The sequence below is a fragment of the Nyctibius grandis genome, chromosome Z, assembly GCF_013368605.1.
Source record: "Nyctibius grandis isolate bNycGra1 chromosome Z, bNycGra1.pri, whole genome shotgun sequence".
Taxonomy (NCBI): Eukaryota; Metazoa; Chordata; class Aves; order Nyctibiiformes; family Nyctibiidae; genus Nyctibius; species Nyctibius grandis.
Window position 1 is genome coordinate 97,329,541 of NC_090695.1, and position 16,761 is coordinate 97,346,301.

Below are 16,761 nucleotides of genomic sequence, written 5' to 3' on the forward strand. Positions count from 1 at the left end.
AGAGTGATCACAAGGGTGAGTGAGCCAACAGATTTGGATGATGTGAACTTCTGGAGTGAAGCAGCAGTCATGAGCACCTGGGAGTTCTTATGTAGGATCAGCCTTTTCAAATTCTGGGTTTATAATGCACAAACCTGTAAATGTCCCAGGAGAAGATGGCCCTTTTTATTTCTGTTGCTACTAGATGTTTGACAACAGATCGACATTCTTCTACTGCTGGTTTTAAATGGTGGGGAAAACACCAGAATGATGCAGTTTACCTGAAATTTAGCGTTGGTCTCATTTAAAGTTAGTTTTCCATGATGTCATAATAGTTTTTTATTCTGCTGTTATTAACTCTAGTGGGACAAAATAAAATACAGGAACTCATTGGACCTGTTCTGTGGTAGTTTAACTCGCCTAGAATGGTTTTTTGGGAAGGGTATATGCCTTTATGCTGAGAAGGTCATTACAGAGCTGCACGTTCTCCAACTTGATGCTTAATTCTGCTTTCATTCTGAGTGGCATGATAGTAATTTGAAGAACGATAACAATGTTGAGCTTCAAATCTGTGCTTTGCTTCTCTCCCCTGTCTTTTGTAAGTGATACTGTTGCTTCTTCAGAGTGTTTGCAGAAATGTTTTTAGAGGACATCTTGAATGTGCAGTCTCTATTAATGTGGCAAGTTCAGTTGCAGAATCAGTGCTTAGTGTTCATGAAACTGGTGAATATCAAAGAATATTCTGCGTTAATGTAATAGCAAAATCTGCCACTTTACTCAAATAATGTATTCTAAAGCTTAATAGCCCTCTGTTTACTTGAAACAGTGACCTTAAGTAAATAACTGAAACAGCTTTCCAGCTTCAGAGCTTGTCCTTGGGTTTTCTTGCCGGTCATTTTGGTTTTACAATTCCATTTTCATATAATTAAAAATTCTTCTGTGCTGCATAAAGGACACATGGAGAAGAAACTGTGGATCTGATGCGTGTTGTCAAATGCACAAAGTAAATGCATTTGGAGAAAAAAATTCCCCTCTAATCTGCTTAGCATTAAAGGTCACCTTGAGTTGGAGCGCGTTGTTTTGGTGCTCATTTCTCTTCGCTAGGCCTCAACTGACTGCAGAGCACTCTTCAAGATCTCTGCCCTGGAACTGAGCGTGCTTTAAACTTACCTGAGGTTTCAGAAATAGCTTGGTTAATTTTTAGGAAGTTTGCTTATTCTGTCAGTACGCAGATCCCTCCAGCAATGGTAGCAACGTGCAGTTGTCAACTGCTAGAGGGAATGGCTGCCAAGCAGGGAATTTCTAGTAGTTTCATCTCAGCTCTGCAAGCTAGCATTTAATTTCTGTAATTAAAAATTCTAGGTAGGTTTTTCCTTGTTGGAAACTAAATCCACAAGTCGTTTCTTGGACTTTGTTTCTGTTTTGCTTTTCAAATTTTGCATTTGCATCAGCATGGGTATTTTCTTGCTTTTGTCTTGTTCAGCAGTTCAGGTTTTTAATCTTCAGTGTTTAATATTACTTGTGAGAAGAGCAAGTTGTTTTCAGAATCAGATGTCCTAAAGAAATTCAGGGAGAAAATTCATCAGTTAACTCTAGCAAAATTTCTCAAAAGCGTGTATAGGTTGCTTTCCATGTAGGCATAATTAGAGACACAACTGACGTGCTTTGTTTTCTTTCCTTACTCAGGTCATGATTTTCATTTTCTCGTGTCATTCTCTTGAAGAGAGGAAATGATTGTAGTGGAACGTGTTACAAATAAGCCACTGATACGGAGCCTTCGCAGTTCAGAAACGTTCATAGAAGAGCAAATATAGCCCTTTTTTGTTTGTGTTCTGGAATCTGTCTTGTTAAAAAGGGAAATAAAAATGACGACTTCGTCTATTAGACGGCAGATGAAGAACATTGTGAACAATTATTCAGAGGCCGAAATAAAAGTTCGGGAAGCGACCTCTAATGACCCTTGGGGTCCCTCCAGTTCATTAATGACTGAAATAGCAGATCTGACTTACAATGTTGTGGCCTTTTCTGAAATTATGAGCATGATCTGGAAACGCCTGAATGACCACGGCAAGAACTGGCGACACGTCTACAAGGCCCTTACTCTGTTAGATTACCTGATTAAAACTGGTTCCGAGAGAGTGGCGCAGCAGTGTAAAGAGAATATTTTTGCCATCCAGACATTGAAAGATTTTCAGTATATTGATCGAGATGGTAAAGACCAGGGCATCAATGTGAGGGAGAAATCCAAGCAGCTAGTGTCTCTTCTGAAGGATGACGAGCGACTCAAGACAGAGAGGGCCCAAGCCCTGAAGACCAAAGAACGCATGGCTCAGGTGGCCACCGGAGTGGGGAGCAATCAGATCACCTTTGGCCGAGGCTCCAGTCAGCCCAACCTATCCACCAGCTACTCGGAGCAAGAATATGGAAAGTCTGGAGGATCCCCAGCATCTTACCATGGCTGTAAGTACAAGCAAACACATAGAAGAGAAGTTGCTTTTCCTTTTCTTTTGAGAGATTTTGTATTTGGCTTTGCTGTTAGAAGTGGGAGTTAATAGTGCCTGCTAGGAGGATTAGTGTGCTGACTGCAAGGGGCTTTGTGCACTGGCTGAGTCTTTGTAGGGCTGCTCGGTGCATTAATGTCTCTTCAACTGACTGGTTAAACGTTTGTTTTGGAGAGGATGTATGTGTTGACATAAATGAATTTAAAAAGCAGTTGTTTACTGTCAATTCCCAAAGGTAGCATTGTCAAGCTGCTTTTGTGAGCACATTCCAATGTTTGATGTGATAGGGCCCTAATCTCAGTAGGAAGATTGTTTAATGGATTTTTTTTTGTTTGTTTCTAGTTTTAAAAGGAGTGCTTGAAAAAATTTGTGTCTTGAGGTTTTTTTTTTTTCTTAAGTATAATTCAAGAAAAAATGAGAATTACAGAGTATTTCCTGGATCATTTTGCTAGGTACTGTCTTTATGTTGCTGCTGTTTTATTTTAGGAACAATACTGGTATTTAATTTCCTTTATTGCTTGCTCAGCAGTTCTTAGAGGAGAAACTCTTTGAATATGTCTGTGTTTAAATATTTATACTATCAGCATTTGGTATGCAAGTATTGGTACTAACTACTATATTTCATTCTTTAAAAAAAATACAATGACGTGGAAAGAATGGATTCTTTATACCACTGCTTGGGGGAACTCCCTGTCATGTTAGGAAGAGGCCTGATTTGGCACTAAATCCTGCTTAATATAAGTAATGATCTGATGAAAGCTGCTTTGGCTGGAATGTCAGTGGTTGTGGTCTAATTCTGAAGGAAAATCTTTTCTTTAAATGAATGCTTATAGTGTGTGGAGGCCTGTAACTGAGCCAGTGTGGTGAATCGATTGAGCACCACTTTTAAGAATCCTAAGTTTGTCATGTCCTGGGTCCCAAAGCGCGGCTCAAATTATAAATATATGAATGGTGTCAGTACCCCTGACATGTCCAGACACTTTCTGTGGAAGGCAGTAGGAGGCAGCAGGACAAATCAAGATGGGGTGAAGAAAATCTCAGGAATTTTTTTTTTTCCCAAAAGGAAATGCTTTTAGGATGCAGGGTTCAAAAAAAGTGCACAAAGATTTTCAGGTATGAGGATTTTTATCTTATCTCTTAATTAGCAATGGGATAACAAACATCTTAAGTTTTTCTGTAATAACCATACTTGAACATTGATTTAGTGTGATTTTTTTTTTTCTTAAGAAAATCATGTATATTATTATCACTACAATAACATTTTTCTTTTGAAGTCTGTAGACCTCTGTCAACTACAACAAAAGTTACTCATGTAGGAGACAGCTTGAAATATTGTTGTTTTTAACTTATGCTGATGGACTGAAATAATAGTCACTAAGGTGTGCTGAGCACACCTTTGGTTTGCTCCACACGGTTGTTTCTTCCCTGGCTCTTAACTTTAATTAGTGCATGTAACTATTGTTTGTCATGTTAAATGCTACCAGAGGCTTCAAACTATCCCTCACAGCAAGGATTGAGCAATGCAGGGTGTGTTTCTGAATTGTTCTTTAGACAGTTTAAGAATTTTGATGGGGGGACTAGATGTCGAGCAGCCAGTTTGGTTATTCTTTCAGTACAAAATGTTGATTTACTGGATACTCTCATTTGCTGGCGTGTGACTTTGCTGTATATTTGCAGGATTGCTTTTGAGGTAATGATTTCTTAATCTTTTTCTCTTCTCTCATAAGCATGTACCTAAGAAGCTTTAGAAATCTCAGGCTTTTTTTTTTCTTTAGGTTCTTCCTCTGCTGTAGACTCTCCTGGACTTAATTATCTATCAGCAAAAATACAGATGGTTGTTAGTTTTTATGATCTGTATCTTTTGAAGTTTTAGTGTTTCTTGTATGGTTTACTTGAGTAGAGCAAAGCAAACCAGCACCTTACAAAATAGCTGTGCTGAATGCTTCTGAAAATGGAGAACTTTGTGTAGAGCTTTGTCCTTTATCCTAGGAAACGAGGAAGGAGTTTCATCAAAATCCAGACATTTAATCTGTTACATAAATGTAGAGCTATTCTTGTGCCTTCTAAATTTAATGGAAAAGATGCTTTTCATTATTTCAAGTGAGGGAGATTGTATCCATCATGTTTTCTTTTATTCTATAATGATACCCTTCTTTTGTTCTGAAAATACGGGTTCAGTAAAATATGTAAAAGGAATTAAGTTATGCTTAGCTCCTGGGAACTACTGTCCTTATAACAGTTTTAAGATGCGGTTACTGCACTGTGTGTTCTGGTAGAATTGTCTTTCATTCCTCTGAGCCTTTGAAGAGGAGATCAGAGGCATTTAGATTTGCAATCTTTAGCATAAGATTTGCCTGTTAAAAATGTACATCCGCCCTCTTTGCTAAATATTTAGCATGTCTTATTAACATTCAAATATAAATAAAGTTTGGGAGAGTGTAACAGCCTTTTTATCGACATGGCGAAATGAAATGTTTCATCTCAGTGTTTTGGTATTGGCACATTTTACTTTTTCCTTGCTCAACGCAATGGGTGGGGATTGCAGATTCTGAGAATTCTTATCTGAATGCATTTCCCTTACTTGAAAAGGTTGTTTAGCTATAAAATCTCCTAATTTTTAATACTTTCTTGCAGAAGAAAAGCCTGAGCTGGCTGAAAGAGCTTAGTAGTTTCTCCAGGACAGATCACTAGGGGAACAAGTAACTTCCAGTGGATAATGTGTCAGGATTGTGCGTGAAGGATCTCTTCCCCTTTCTGTCAGTCACTAAAAGTGCAATATTGGATAAGTCAGTGGACCCTTTTTTGTTCAGTTTCTTCAGAACGTTGGAATTACCTGCACTGTACAGCACTGACTGTAAAAACTGCAGTGCTCCAACTGCTGCTCTTCTCTGGCTTCTTAAGCGTGTGTGTAGGCTTGTATCTGGGAGTGTGTATAAGAATTGGTTTTTCTATTTACTGTGGAGCCAGAAAGGTTTTTCTTGTGGAGTTCCTGGTCTTTATGTTCCACATTGATCTGTTTTGACAAAATAAAAGTGGTATTGATAGCCTGTATGGTGTGAGAGAATTCAAGATGGAAAAGGATCTCTTGCCTGATGTACCATCATCCCTCAGTGCTGCAGGCAAGACACACTGGCAAATAAGGACATTTTTCTTGTTTCCTTGCAGATATTTTCATCTCATCTCTAACAGTCCTTTAGAAACTGTGGAAAGTGAAACGGTGAAGCATGATAGCTTTTAATAAAATCCTTTCCCGCAAGGCTTTGCCTTAATGATTCTGTTGGCCCTGAAGATCTCTGTGCTGTGAAGCTTGTATGATTCTAGGGAGTACATTATGGCATGGGAATGTTACTGTCGATGCAAACATATGTAGAAGTATCAGTATGTTTTTGCTATCTAGTCTTGTAGTCCGTAAATGGAAGCCAAGAGAGATACTGTAAAGCTAAAAGCAAAAATAAAGCTTTTCCCAACCTTCATCTTGTCAACAATTTCTGACATACTGGGGACAATTGGCTATCTTCCAACTTTAAACCAGGGGCAATTGATGTTCAGATTAGGAGCTATTAAATATTCCATGACAGTATACATAAAAGTTTTTATTTACTTTGGAAAAAGTATAAATTGTATGGAGTTGCATGAAATCTGATGTGAGGTTTTATTTCACGTTAAGGGAATGTTCTTGTGTGGTGCTGAAACTAAACCCGCTGGGGAGAGGAGGAATGTAAGGTCAATATTTGAAGTCTTTTTGAGCAATAGTTCCTCACCCCTAATCTGACTTTATGTCTAAATATTGTCTTTATGCTAGACATTAGTCACCTGGTTTTGAAAACTTCAGCCTCCTCGCCTTGTTTCATCTGCAGCTGCCAAGGCCCACTTCAATAGGATTCTGGATTTATGGCTGCATGGGGAAAAGTAGGGTGTTCTTTATATAGCCCTCTTAAGTCTGACCTGTGATGCTGTTTCAAGCCTGGGAGTGCATTTGTTAGAGTTACTGGTCTTGATAAAGTCCTTCATTTAGTAACTATGTTTTTAAAGTATTCTTTCCACAGAGGCGTACACAGGAGGATTAGTCTGTTGCTACGCCAGAGCCATCAGCATGGCAGAAGCGTAACCCCCAGTCACTGCTGTGTGGCAGACAGTTCAGAGGACCTGCAATACGCTGTGCTCGAGCACCTCGGGCGTGCAGAAGCTCTTAGGAGCCAGGGCAGGAGTGTAGGAACTCGGCTTACCCCGTTCTTTCTCAGCTGTCTTGGGAGCAGGTTAGTTGTGGCGTCTTTAGCAGAGCTGTCCAGGATTGTCACAGTTGAGCTGTGGCTGCTCAGGAAGCAAGCAGGCTGCTCTGCTGCAGCTCCTCGTGGCTGGGGTGCTTACAGGAGTTGGAAAAATGAAGCAAAAATCCTCTACCTGGAGGGAAGTGACTGACACAGGCAGTTCCTTGGCACCCCTACCCCCAGCAGGTACTGTGTGTGAATTAGTTTCAACTTTGAAGGATCCCAGGATAATGGTGGTCCTCTCCCTGTATTCATCTTTTAAAACCAATTTTACTGAAGCCCCAGTTTTTAAAGAGGTCCTATCCTATTACACCTAAACCAGGACCTACCTGTGTTATTTTGGGTTGTACACATGTCCTTTCCTTTGGCCATCTGCTGCCTTGGGTTTGGGTTGCACTTAGAAATGTGGGCAGAGCAAGACTGGCGTGTGTTTTAATGTCCTGATTTCATTGACACAAAGGCGGCGGCGTAGGGAACAAGGCAACGTGCACAGTGTGACCTGATTTTAGAGGAGCACTTTGCCTGGAGGTAGGCTGCTTGGCTGAGAAATCAGATTCATTATACATGCAGCCTTTTTGATACAAGATTGGTGAAAGATGGACTGAAAAGGGCTTTTGTGGATCTTGTGAGATGCCAAGTCTGTTAAGCTTACCTGTAAAGATTTTGGGAGCAGTTTTCTTTAACTGAAATGATGAGTTTTAATATTTCTGGTGATTATTCGCATTAAGTTGACTCATTATTTAAAGGCGGTTTTGTGATGTGTCAGCAACTTTGTGTTCACTCATTTATTTCAGCTTTGTCTCCCCTTTTACTTGGGGTAGAAAATAATTCAGAGGAATTACCAATTTGGGTTTGACATTATAGGAAATTCAGAATGCTCCTTTTTAAAGTTGTCTTATAATCTACTCTGAATCTTTGCAGGTTGGAATACATCTCTGGCCTTCTGTCTTAGGGAATGTATAGCGTATCTTCTGGCATGAATCTGGATGAGCTCGTGGATAATGTCTGTAGTTTGAGGTGTTGAAGGAATTAGGTAGCCTCCTGTGTTACCTGGCAGGTGCCACTTAATGACTTGATTTAATCCTCTCATCATGCTTTTGTTTTTCTGGTGCTCTAAGTAAAGGTGGGAGATGCTGTTGGTATAATCAGGCTTCTGTAGTTGCAATAAATGATCTAACTATGTCTGTTAAGGTGAGTGTAGGGATCACCTGAGAGAAAACATGCTGTTTAACCAAAACAAGCCATAAGGATTTGTTCAGTATTAAATGAATTTCAAAAGTGCTCTGTCTGCTTCAGTGCAAGTAGGAATCATGCAGTAGACTGATCAGCTCCACCTTTTTGCATTAATAGGTGCTATTAATTTTCTTCTTGTATTTGAAAGATCTCTTTAATTCCCAATGGAAAGGTGAGTTACACAATTCCTTCTAGATGAGGCAGTTTGCACATGCCCTTCCATAACTTAAGAGGTTAGATTGGCTTTTTGAAAGTATCCCACCTTTATTTGAAGTCTTTCATTTGAAGACTAACAAATGGGATCTCTGGTTCCCAAGTGAATTGCTATCAGTTTCTAAGTTCTTATCTTGATATTATTGTAATTTTTCAAGTCAGCCTTGGTTTTGTCTGCTTTTGTAGGCGTACTGATGGAGTGAGGAAGCAGCTTTTCTTTCTGAACGAATGTGACTAAGAACTGAATTCTGTTCTTAAGAATGCCACCTGCAAATTATAAAGCTGGGGCTTATTTTCCATGGAGCTCTGTGCCATCACTTGGTCGAGAGTGACATGAAAAACCAACAAAACCAACCAACCACAACCAACCCAAGCACATGCTTCTGAGTGAAAATACCCAGTCTGATTTTGATCATTAATGTAGGCAATAACTGTTCTCTAGCTGTGTACTGTATATATGCTTTAACTCACTTACTTAACCAAATCTATAGGTGTCTACAGAGGGCTTTGAATAAAGCCAAAATGTAGTAAACTACCAATAAATACACATGAAAGATGTCTAACCTGTCCTAGAGACAGATGGTGGAGCGGAATCCTGCTTTAGTGATTAACTGAGGTTGGAATTGATTTCCTTGCAGTGCAGCTAGAGGCTTGTTGAGAAGACAGCCTGGTGGCGTGTCTCCCTGCAGCAGCAGATACCCGCACAGTTGCTTTTGGGCAGCCTAGGGGGGCCGGGATCTCCCAAATTCTCAAAGCAGCAACAAAGCAGGGCTTAGCAGGTCAGAATTGATCTATTGAGTCCCATCTTACATAAACATCTGAGTTAACTGTCATGTGCTGTGGGATAAGAGATTCTTTGTGTGGCAGCAGTACTGTTACTAAGGCAATAACCTTTATGCTAGATCTTTGCAACTAGAACGTTAATGCAGGATGAGGCCGATATAGAAGGGCAGTTATACTGCAGGAATTTAGGAGTGAAGTTGGTGGATAAAACATGTCAGATTTCTACCAAGTACAGTGGGTTGAATTTCCCTTAATCCTTTTTCAAAAAATATGCTGGCAGCCATTTAATGTAGATGGTTTTATAACCACTGCAGAAGTTTAAATGTAAAATAGCAACATTTTAATCGATATTTTTTAATGTGAGGCCCAAGGAAGAATTTCAAGTGGACAGTTTTTTCCTTTTTGTGTAAGAGGAGCTCTAAAGTGCCATTTAGAGTTAATAAAACCAAGTAGAATGAATTGCTGAAAAGCCTAAAAGAAAGAAATAAGCTATATCTGTGAGACCCCTTATTATCTGTGTTCAGATCCTGGAGCTGCTGAATGCAGGTCTCTGTGGGGAGCTGTGAGGTAATGCAGCTGTCTGCCAAGGCAAGCCTGCCCTTCCCGTGTGCGGCTGGGAGGCGAGGACCCACCATGGGAGGGCGAGTAAGATGCTTGGAGTAGGATGCAATCCCTACTTCTTTCAGCTTTTTAGTGCAAAAATGCTGCGTGCTGTTAAACGCTGAATCTGGTGAGCGCTTTCAGTACGTAGTCCTTCATGTGGAAATGGGAAGAAAACCAAAGGAGTTACCTTAACCCATTTCACATCATTCTACCATCAGCTTCTTAGTTGTTAGCAATGTAGTTATGTCAACAGAGATGGAAAAACTCCTGTGCAGAAAGCGCAGGGAATCACGTTCTTCCCCACAATCGCAGTTAAAGAAACAGAAGACCAGAAGGTGCCTTCCTGCTCGTAGCCCCGTTGCCATCTGTTCTCAGGTCGCTGTGTGGCTGTCCCTTTTGTCTGCTTATCCAGCTCTGTTTTGAAACCATGGTTCTGCTGGAAAGCCGCTTCTTTCTATTTGTATCTCAAATTTATTCACGGTCAATTTATGCCATTAGTTCTTGCCTCTTCATCTTAAATAGCTTTTCTCACTCCATGGTATTTGCAAGCCTGATTTTTTTAGCACCCACAAACTCCTTGATCTTCTTTTTGCAAAGATAAACATGTAAAATGTCCTCTGTGCTCAGAAGGGAAATGTTTCCACATCCATTCTGTTTTGAAATCATCTGTCTTGGATTTGAATGACTAGAATTGCATTTGGTGTGTTAGATGAATTCTGACTGATGCTTTGATGCAGCAGTGCTGGTGTTAGGAATAGCTGTGTCAGGTTAGTGGCTGGCAGTTATGTGGTTTAGTACTAAAGAAAGTTCTCTGCATCTCACTGGCAGTTGATGCCCTCACTTAGTAGAAGATGATCATGAAAGAAATTATTTTCTTTCTCTGTATCAACTAATTTCTATTGTTCCCTTCTCAGTCACCTGTTTTTTTAATATTCCTGTTTCTCCCTCTAGTTTTACAGTTTTTCTTAGCATTATCTTTGCATTTTCCCATAACCTTCTGCATTTCTTTATTGTATAATTTTTCTTAAGATTGGTCGTAAAGCCAGTTCGTGAGAAACTGTTGGTAAACTTCCTTGGTGGTAGGCAGTATGACCTAATCTCTTCTTCAGCTGGTTCTTTACCTCTTTCAGTTCTTAACCTACCTGCTGTTTTAACAGTAACGTCCTCTTTAGCATCATAAAGTGCTTTGCTGAGTCTGCATAGATTAACTTTACTGCTCTTCCTTTTGACTGACAAATCAGAAGGATCTCAGTTTTTCTGTTATGGGCTGCCTTTTGGTAACCTCATGTTGAATTTTACCCTGTTTTCTTTTTAATTCTCGTTATTTTCATATTTAATGATATTCAAACTTTGCAAACATTTTAAGGTTGTGTTTTCCGTGCTCTCAGACATCCTGATGCCCTGTTCATTCCTACTTTAAGTGTGTAGTAGTCCGTATAGTATGTTGGAGAGCCTGTCTGTGACTGTTGGAGCAAAAAGTCCTTGTGGAGCAGGCTAAATTTAGACACTTTAGATGGGAAACAGTTGGAAAAAGCAACAGAATTAAGGTATGAGTAACGTCTTTGTAAGTGTGAAGTAAGGAGCTTGTTCGATTGGCTTGAAAGCTTCAGGATCAGCACAATGTGGAAGGAATCGTTCTGGGTGATAAATTAATTTGTGCCTTTAGAAATGGAGTGGGACGAGATGGCACGTTGGTGTGTGGTGGAAAGGAAAGGTCATGCCTCATGTACGGAGAGTCACCTTCCTTCTGGCCTGCTGGATGAGAGGGAAGGTTGAACCTTTTATTTTATAACATCATTTTGACCTAAAAGTACAGGGCGATGAGACTGAGAAATACTTGGAGGATTGAAATAGTGACTGAAAAAGTGGGTTTTCTTAAATTACAGTTTGGCAATCTAATTTTTACATGCCTAGCTGACCTGTTAAGAAGAAATGCAATTTCTTTGAGCTTGACATCATAGTTTAAAAATATGGTTCCTCTTTATTAAATGTCAATGTGTATTTTGCCAAACTAATTATCATTCCAACCATTAAATACAAACTTCCTTGCCAAAGTAAGATAAAATTCCTGTATAAACGATTTGGATGCTAGAGAATTATCTGAGAGAGAGAGAGAACAAATATTGTTTAATTACTGTGTAGTGATAAACCTATTAGCGTTGTCCCATTTGGATGGGAATTTCTGCATGCTACTGTAGTGAAAACATCAGTAAAAGAAGAGTGTGTTGAGAAATTGTGTATTTTAGCTGTCAAGCTTGACTTTTTTGTGGGGAGGAGTGAGGGAGGTTACCAGCTGCTGCTTAGCTGGTAGAGGTCTTCATCCAAAGAAAGGCCAACCAACAACAAAAAACAAACCACCCCCCAACATATATACCCAACTTTTTTTTTTTAAACAGAGAATGAGACAGTATTTTTGTAAATTTTGAGCATGAATAGCTGGCTTGTTGGTCTCTGAGCCTGCCTAGCAGTTAAGAATAGTTCTTTATCTGTCCCATTAAGACTGTATTATTTTATAGAAAAGTGGGTGGTATCCAGTTTTTCCCTGGTATTGGCCAACTCCCAGCAAATTTTTTACTGACGTTGGAAGATGTGAGAAATATCAACAAATGTTTTCTTGAATGATTAATTTTGTAGTTTTTTGAGTCAGTGTCCTGCCCCCTGAGGCTCTGACCCACTGAGACAGGGTGTCCAGCATTCGTTGGTGATACTTCTTGATACTGCAACCCCACTGACATAAAAAGCCTTTGTTTTCCAGGAATGTTTTTCCTTTAAAGCAATTGAGCTGTTTTGCTCCCTGCTTAATTGTTCGGGCTTGTTAACCTCAGCCTTGGTACCAGCTTTATCTCTGACAGTTCAGGGAGCCGATGGTGGTCGGTGAGTCGGTGGCCCCTGGCACCTGGGGGCCTGTCACTGCTCTGGGGACCTTTGAGAATGGCTGTGTGAGTGTGGGGTGGTCTGGTCAGAGAAATAATCAAACCTGTTCTATGTTTATGTCGTTTGGTGTGTTAAATGTGCTGGTTTTTGTCTCCAACAGCTACGTCCCCTCGAGTTTCCTCGGAGCTTGAGCAGGCCCGGCCTCAGACAAGTGGGGAAGAGGAGCTCCAACTGCAGCTTGCGCTGGCCATGAGTCGGGAGGTGGCGGAGCAGGTCAGTTCCCGTGTAGGTTTTCCAAAGTGTCCATGCTTTGATAGTTGAGAATACAATCCTGTGCTTTTTTTTTTTTTTTCAATGGCAGCTTGGCTTTGCTCCAGGTGGAATAGGGGGAGAGAAAGGCCATTTTGGAAGATGTTGCTCTTTTATTTTTTAATTTATTTTTTTTTTTTTTAAAATCTCTTTAAAGTAACTGCAGCCTCCAAGCTGTTGAGACTAGTGGAAGATGACAGTCACTTTGCAAGAAGACTGTGTGGGAGGATGTTAATCATCACATTACTGAAGGTGTTTTCAGTTAGGAAGAACTGAAAACATGACTAGTCCTGAAAACCTTCATTGATGGGGCCAGCATAAGAAATGTCAATGAATTCTGATGACAATGAAATTTTGAATGATCTACTTGTTCGGTGAGATTGTCTGGAACAGAAGGGTGACCTGACACAAAGCACTAGAATATATAAAGAACCTGGTTTAAAATAACTTGGCTCCTAATCTGTCACAAGGGTTACATTACTGTGGTAATTCTTACATTCATTCTGAGTTTGGAGTAAATAGTGTAATTGTGGATAAAGTTTACTGTGTGTTAATAATATATAACAAAGTTGATGAATCTCAGCTATGAGTGAAAATTCAAGTCAGCCTGCTGAGTGTCTAATATTAAAATATTACAGGCTCCCTGTGACAAGTTTAGCTTACCGCTGTATGTTAAGCATTAGTATCTCTGTGCTTGGAAAAGGAAACTATCACCCAGTAAAATTTATCATTATTGAGCAATAAAGTTAAAGAAAATAAAAATCAGAATGCATCAGTTGAAAGAGCTTAAAAAATCACAAGGGAAATACCAGCTGGGAAATTAGTCAACTTCTGAAAGATGTGATGCAAGCAAAGATATTTAAAGTAGTTGGATGTACCACAAACATGGTAGTTCACAGATGTTAAAAACCTACAAAATATGCATGGAGTTGGCTAGATTAATTCACTTGGCATTCTTTAGAACAGTCACATCAGGTGTGGAGGGGAGATGACAAAAGCCAGGAAAAGTAAAGTTTAAATCACTACATCCTTCAGTGGTGATTTGAATGCTCAAAAACGTTACAATAATTTAGAGACAAGATACTTACTTTGTCTTTGAGTTCTGTGGTGTTTCTAGCACTGAATTTTTGGAAAGAATGTTTCATTTATACCCATTAGGAATGAAACAACATGAGGGTAAATTTCAGTCAGCAAAATTGATGTTGTTATTATCACACTGTTAATGCTAGTGTTACAGGGTCAGGGTGCTCCTGACCTCTGAGGCAAGAATCACAAGAAATGGTTTTTTTCCCCACTTGTGTTATGTAAAAGTTACAGCAAATAATCCTGGCAATCCCACTGTGCGTGCCTGCGGAGCGCATCACTCCGAGGGTGGCAGGGCCTGCCCAGGCCTTCCCTGGCAGTGTCCTGCCAAGGGGGCCGGGCGCCTGGAGGGAGCAAGCAGCACAGTCTAGGCTAATGGTCTATATCAACAGTGTTGATTTCCTTTGCAGGAGGAGCGCCTCAGACGCGGAGACGATCTGAGATTACAGATGGCTCTGGAGGAGAGTCGCAGAGACACAATTAAAATTCCCAAAAAGAAGGAGGTAGTGCCTTCGACTAAGAAATTCCTGGTTATGCTGCCAAAAGCTGAAATACAGTAACACAAAATAGCTTAATACTGAGCTCTTTTATGCTTTTGGGATTGCTTTGTTGTGTAGCTTAAAGCTTCTTCCATGTGGGTTAAATTTCAAACTACTAGTCAATGCAGGTGTGTAAAAGGAAAAAAAAAAATTAATAATTGCTTCTTCACTCACATGGGTTTGTGCTTCAGATTGGTAATGCTCTTGATTAAAGCTCAGATTATTCCTGCCCTCAGCATACCACTTTGTTGGACCTAATGGATGCCCTGCCCTCTTCGGCACCGGCCCCGCAGAAGTCCGAGCCTTGGGGACCTCCTGCTGTTGCAAACCAGAGCGATCCCTGGGGAGGATCCACAGTTGCAGCTCCTGCCTCTGACCCCTGGCAATCATTTGGTAAGAATAAACTCTGCCAGAAGCAATGCTTATCTTAAAAGTTTTTGCTTTTTAATGTTGAGCTTTTCAGAGTTTCTCAATTACAGTGTACAATGTCATGCTTCATAATGACCGTGTATTAGTCCATTTTGATTGTTTCCCGTACTCTAATGTTCCCTCCACCCATTTCCAAGCAGAAACAAATGGAAGTTGCACTCTTGCTGCTCCTTACGCAGCTGGGTTTTTATGTGTGCGTTTTGACTCTTAAGAAAGAGGAGAAGAGTGAAGCTTCTGTCATCTTTGTACAGCAAAAACATCTTGTTCAGACTGATGGGATGCTCAGACTTTGACCTCTAGTTGTGTCTGGTGTCGTGGGTTTAGACTCTTGCCAGTATTTAATATAGTACTTAAGCAGGGTGCTATGGGTAGGAAGGCCATAAATCTGAATTAGCATGTCTTTAATTGCTTTTAGTGAAATGTGGTGTGTATCCTGTCAGAACCAAATGGATTAAATTGTGTAAATGGAGATTTTTGTACTAAACAAAAAAAATTGAGGTTACCATTTTAAATATTCACAGTGCTTCGTAAGCTCTTGATGCTAAATTCACGGAATCTGTTTCTGAAGTGAAAGATCCAGTGCTTTGCATCTTGAACAGAGTCCACTTTTTTTTTTGTATGTTTTCTTTTGTATAGGTGTGTTTTGCTGCCTGTGTTGTGTGCTGTTCTCTAGGTTAGCCAGAGTCTGTCCAAGGAGTTACTCCTTTGCATAAGAAAGTTGATGGTTCCTCACAGTACTTGCTAAACTTGCTACATCTGTGGAATCAGAGTTGGATCTATTTTTTTGTTGGTTTTGAATTTTGTTTGTTTTTTTCTTTTTGAAGGGGATTTCTGTGCAAGGGGAAGTTTTTTCCTTGAGACTTAACAGCTGAGTTCTGTCAGTTTTGCTTCAGTGCCCTGGTCTGGTTGACATGGTGGTGTCAGGGCAATGGTTGGACTCGATGATCCCAGAGGTCTCTTCCAGTCTGATTCTGTGATTCTGTGACTGGTGTTCCTATGACCTCTGCTATAAAGGGCTTCAGAGTCATTTTCATTAGCATTCAGCACACTGCCATCCAGTTTCCTGATGAAAATGTTGAAGTTTAATACTGAAATGCATTTTTTTTCCTTCATGGTGTCATTAAAAGCACCTGCATATCTGCTAGGCCAACCACAGTTCATTGTTTTCAGTGTAACCTGTTTCTTTTTTAGTGATAAACTGCAAGCATGAAATCAGAAAATTCCAAGTTTGGGGCCCTAAGGCTGTTCAATGTATTTTTCTGTGGTTAAAAAAAACCCAAAATCCACCTTCCTCAAATCTTGTGCTCTATATATCATCCTCTGACAGATTTTCCTTGCATCGGTTGCAGCTGTAGCGTTTCCTCTCAGTGGCTCCCAGCTTTATTAACGCCATAGAACAACCCCTTGTTCCAGCTTGCTGGTTACTTGGCTCCCAAGGATAGTCTTGCAGATGTCACACTTATGAATTTAACTGCTAATAAAAGAGTGACCCATTAAACTGTATTTCTCAAATCCTGCGTGTGCTTTGGCATTTCAGTAGAGGCAATGGAAGCTACGGGAAGGTGTCTTCCCAAGTGCTCTAATTTCGTGTGCTCTCTTTAGGAAAGAAAAGACATTTTTGAAAGCTTCCGTTTATGGGAAGTGCTGTCATTAGCATTTCTTGTGTGGCATTGCACGTAACTCAGCACTGAGCGTAGATAAAGGAAATATAAGTCCCGGTGTGGGAATAGTTGGACTTATTTGGAGAATTTTAACATTTCCTGGTCTGAAGCTGCAGCGAGACCGTGCCGCCTGTTGATGAAACAAAAGACCAACATTGCAAATTGGAATTTGTGCCACTCTGTGTAGCACTGAATTGGTTTTCAAGAATATTGTGATGCCAAGGGAGTGTGCATGTAATTTTGAAAAATAAAACAATATTCAGTTGTAACTTGAAACCCATGGGGT

At 40.1% G+C, this 16,761-nt stretch overlaps 1 protein-coding gene across 2 annotated transcripts in view; it reads left to right on the forward strand.

The window, feature by feature from the left end:
* The window catches only part of EPN2 (epsin 2), a 46,300-nt gene that overhangs the window by 21,285 nt on the left and 8,254 nt on the right, over positions 1 to 16,761 (forward strand). For both annotated transcript variants that reach the window (XM_068422793.1, XM_068422794.1), the window contains exons 2-5: positions 1,666 to 2,439; positions 12,615 to 12,727; positions 14,257 to 14,349; positions 14,622 to 14,778. In XM_068422793.1, the coding sequence (XP_068278894.1) occupies positions 1,845 to 2,439; positions 12,615 to 12,727; positions 14,257 to 14,349; positions 14,622 to 14,778 (958 nt within the window). In that variant the 5' untranslated portion in view covers positions 1,666 to 1,844. The remainder of the gene's footprint in view (positions 1 to 1,665; positions 2,440 to 12,614; positions 12,728 to 14,256; positions 14,350 to 14,621; positions 14,779 to 16,761) is intronic.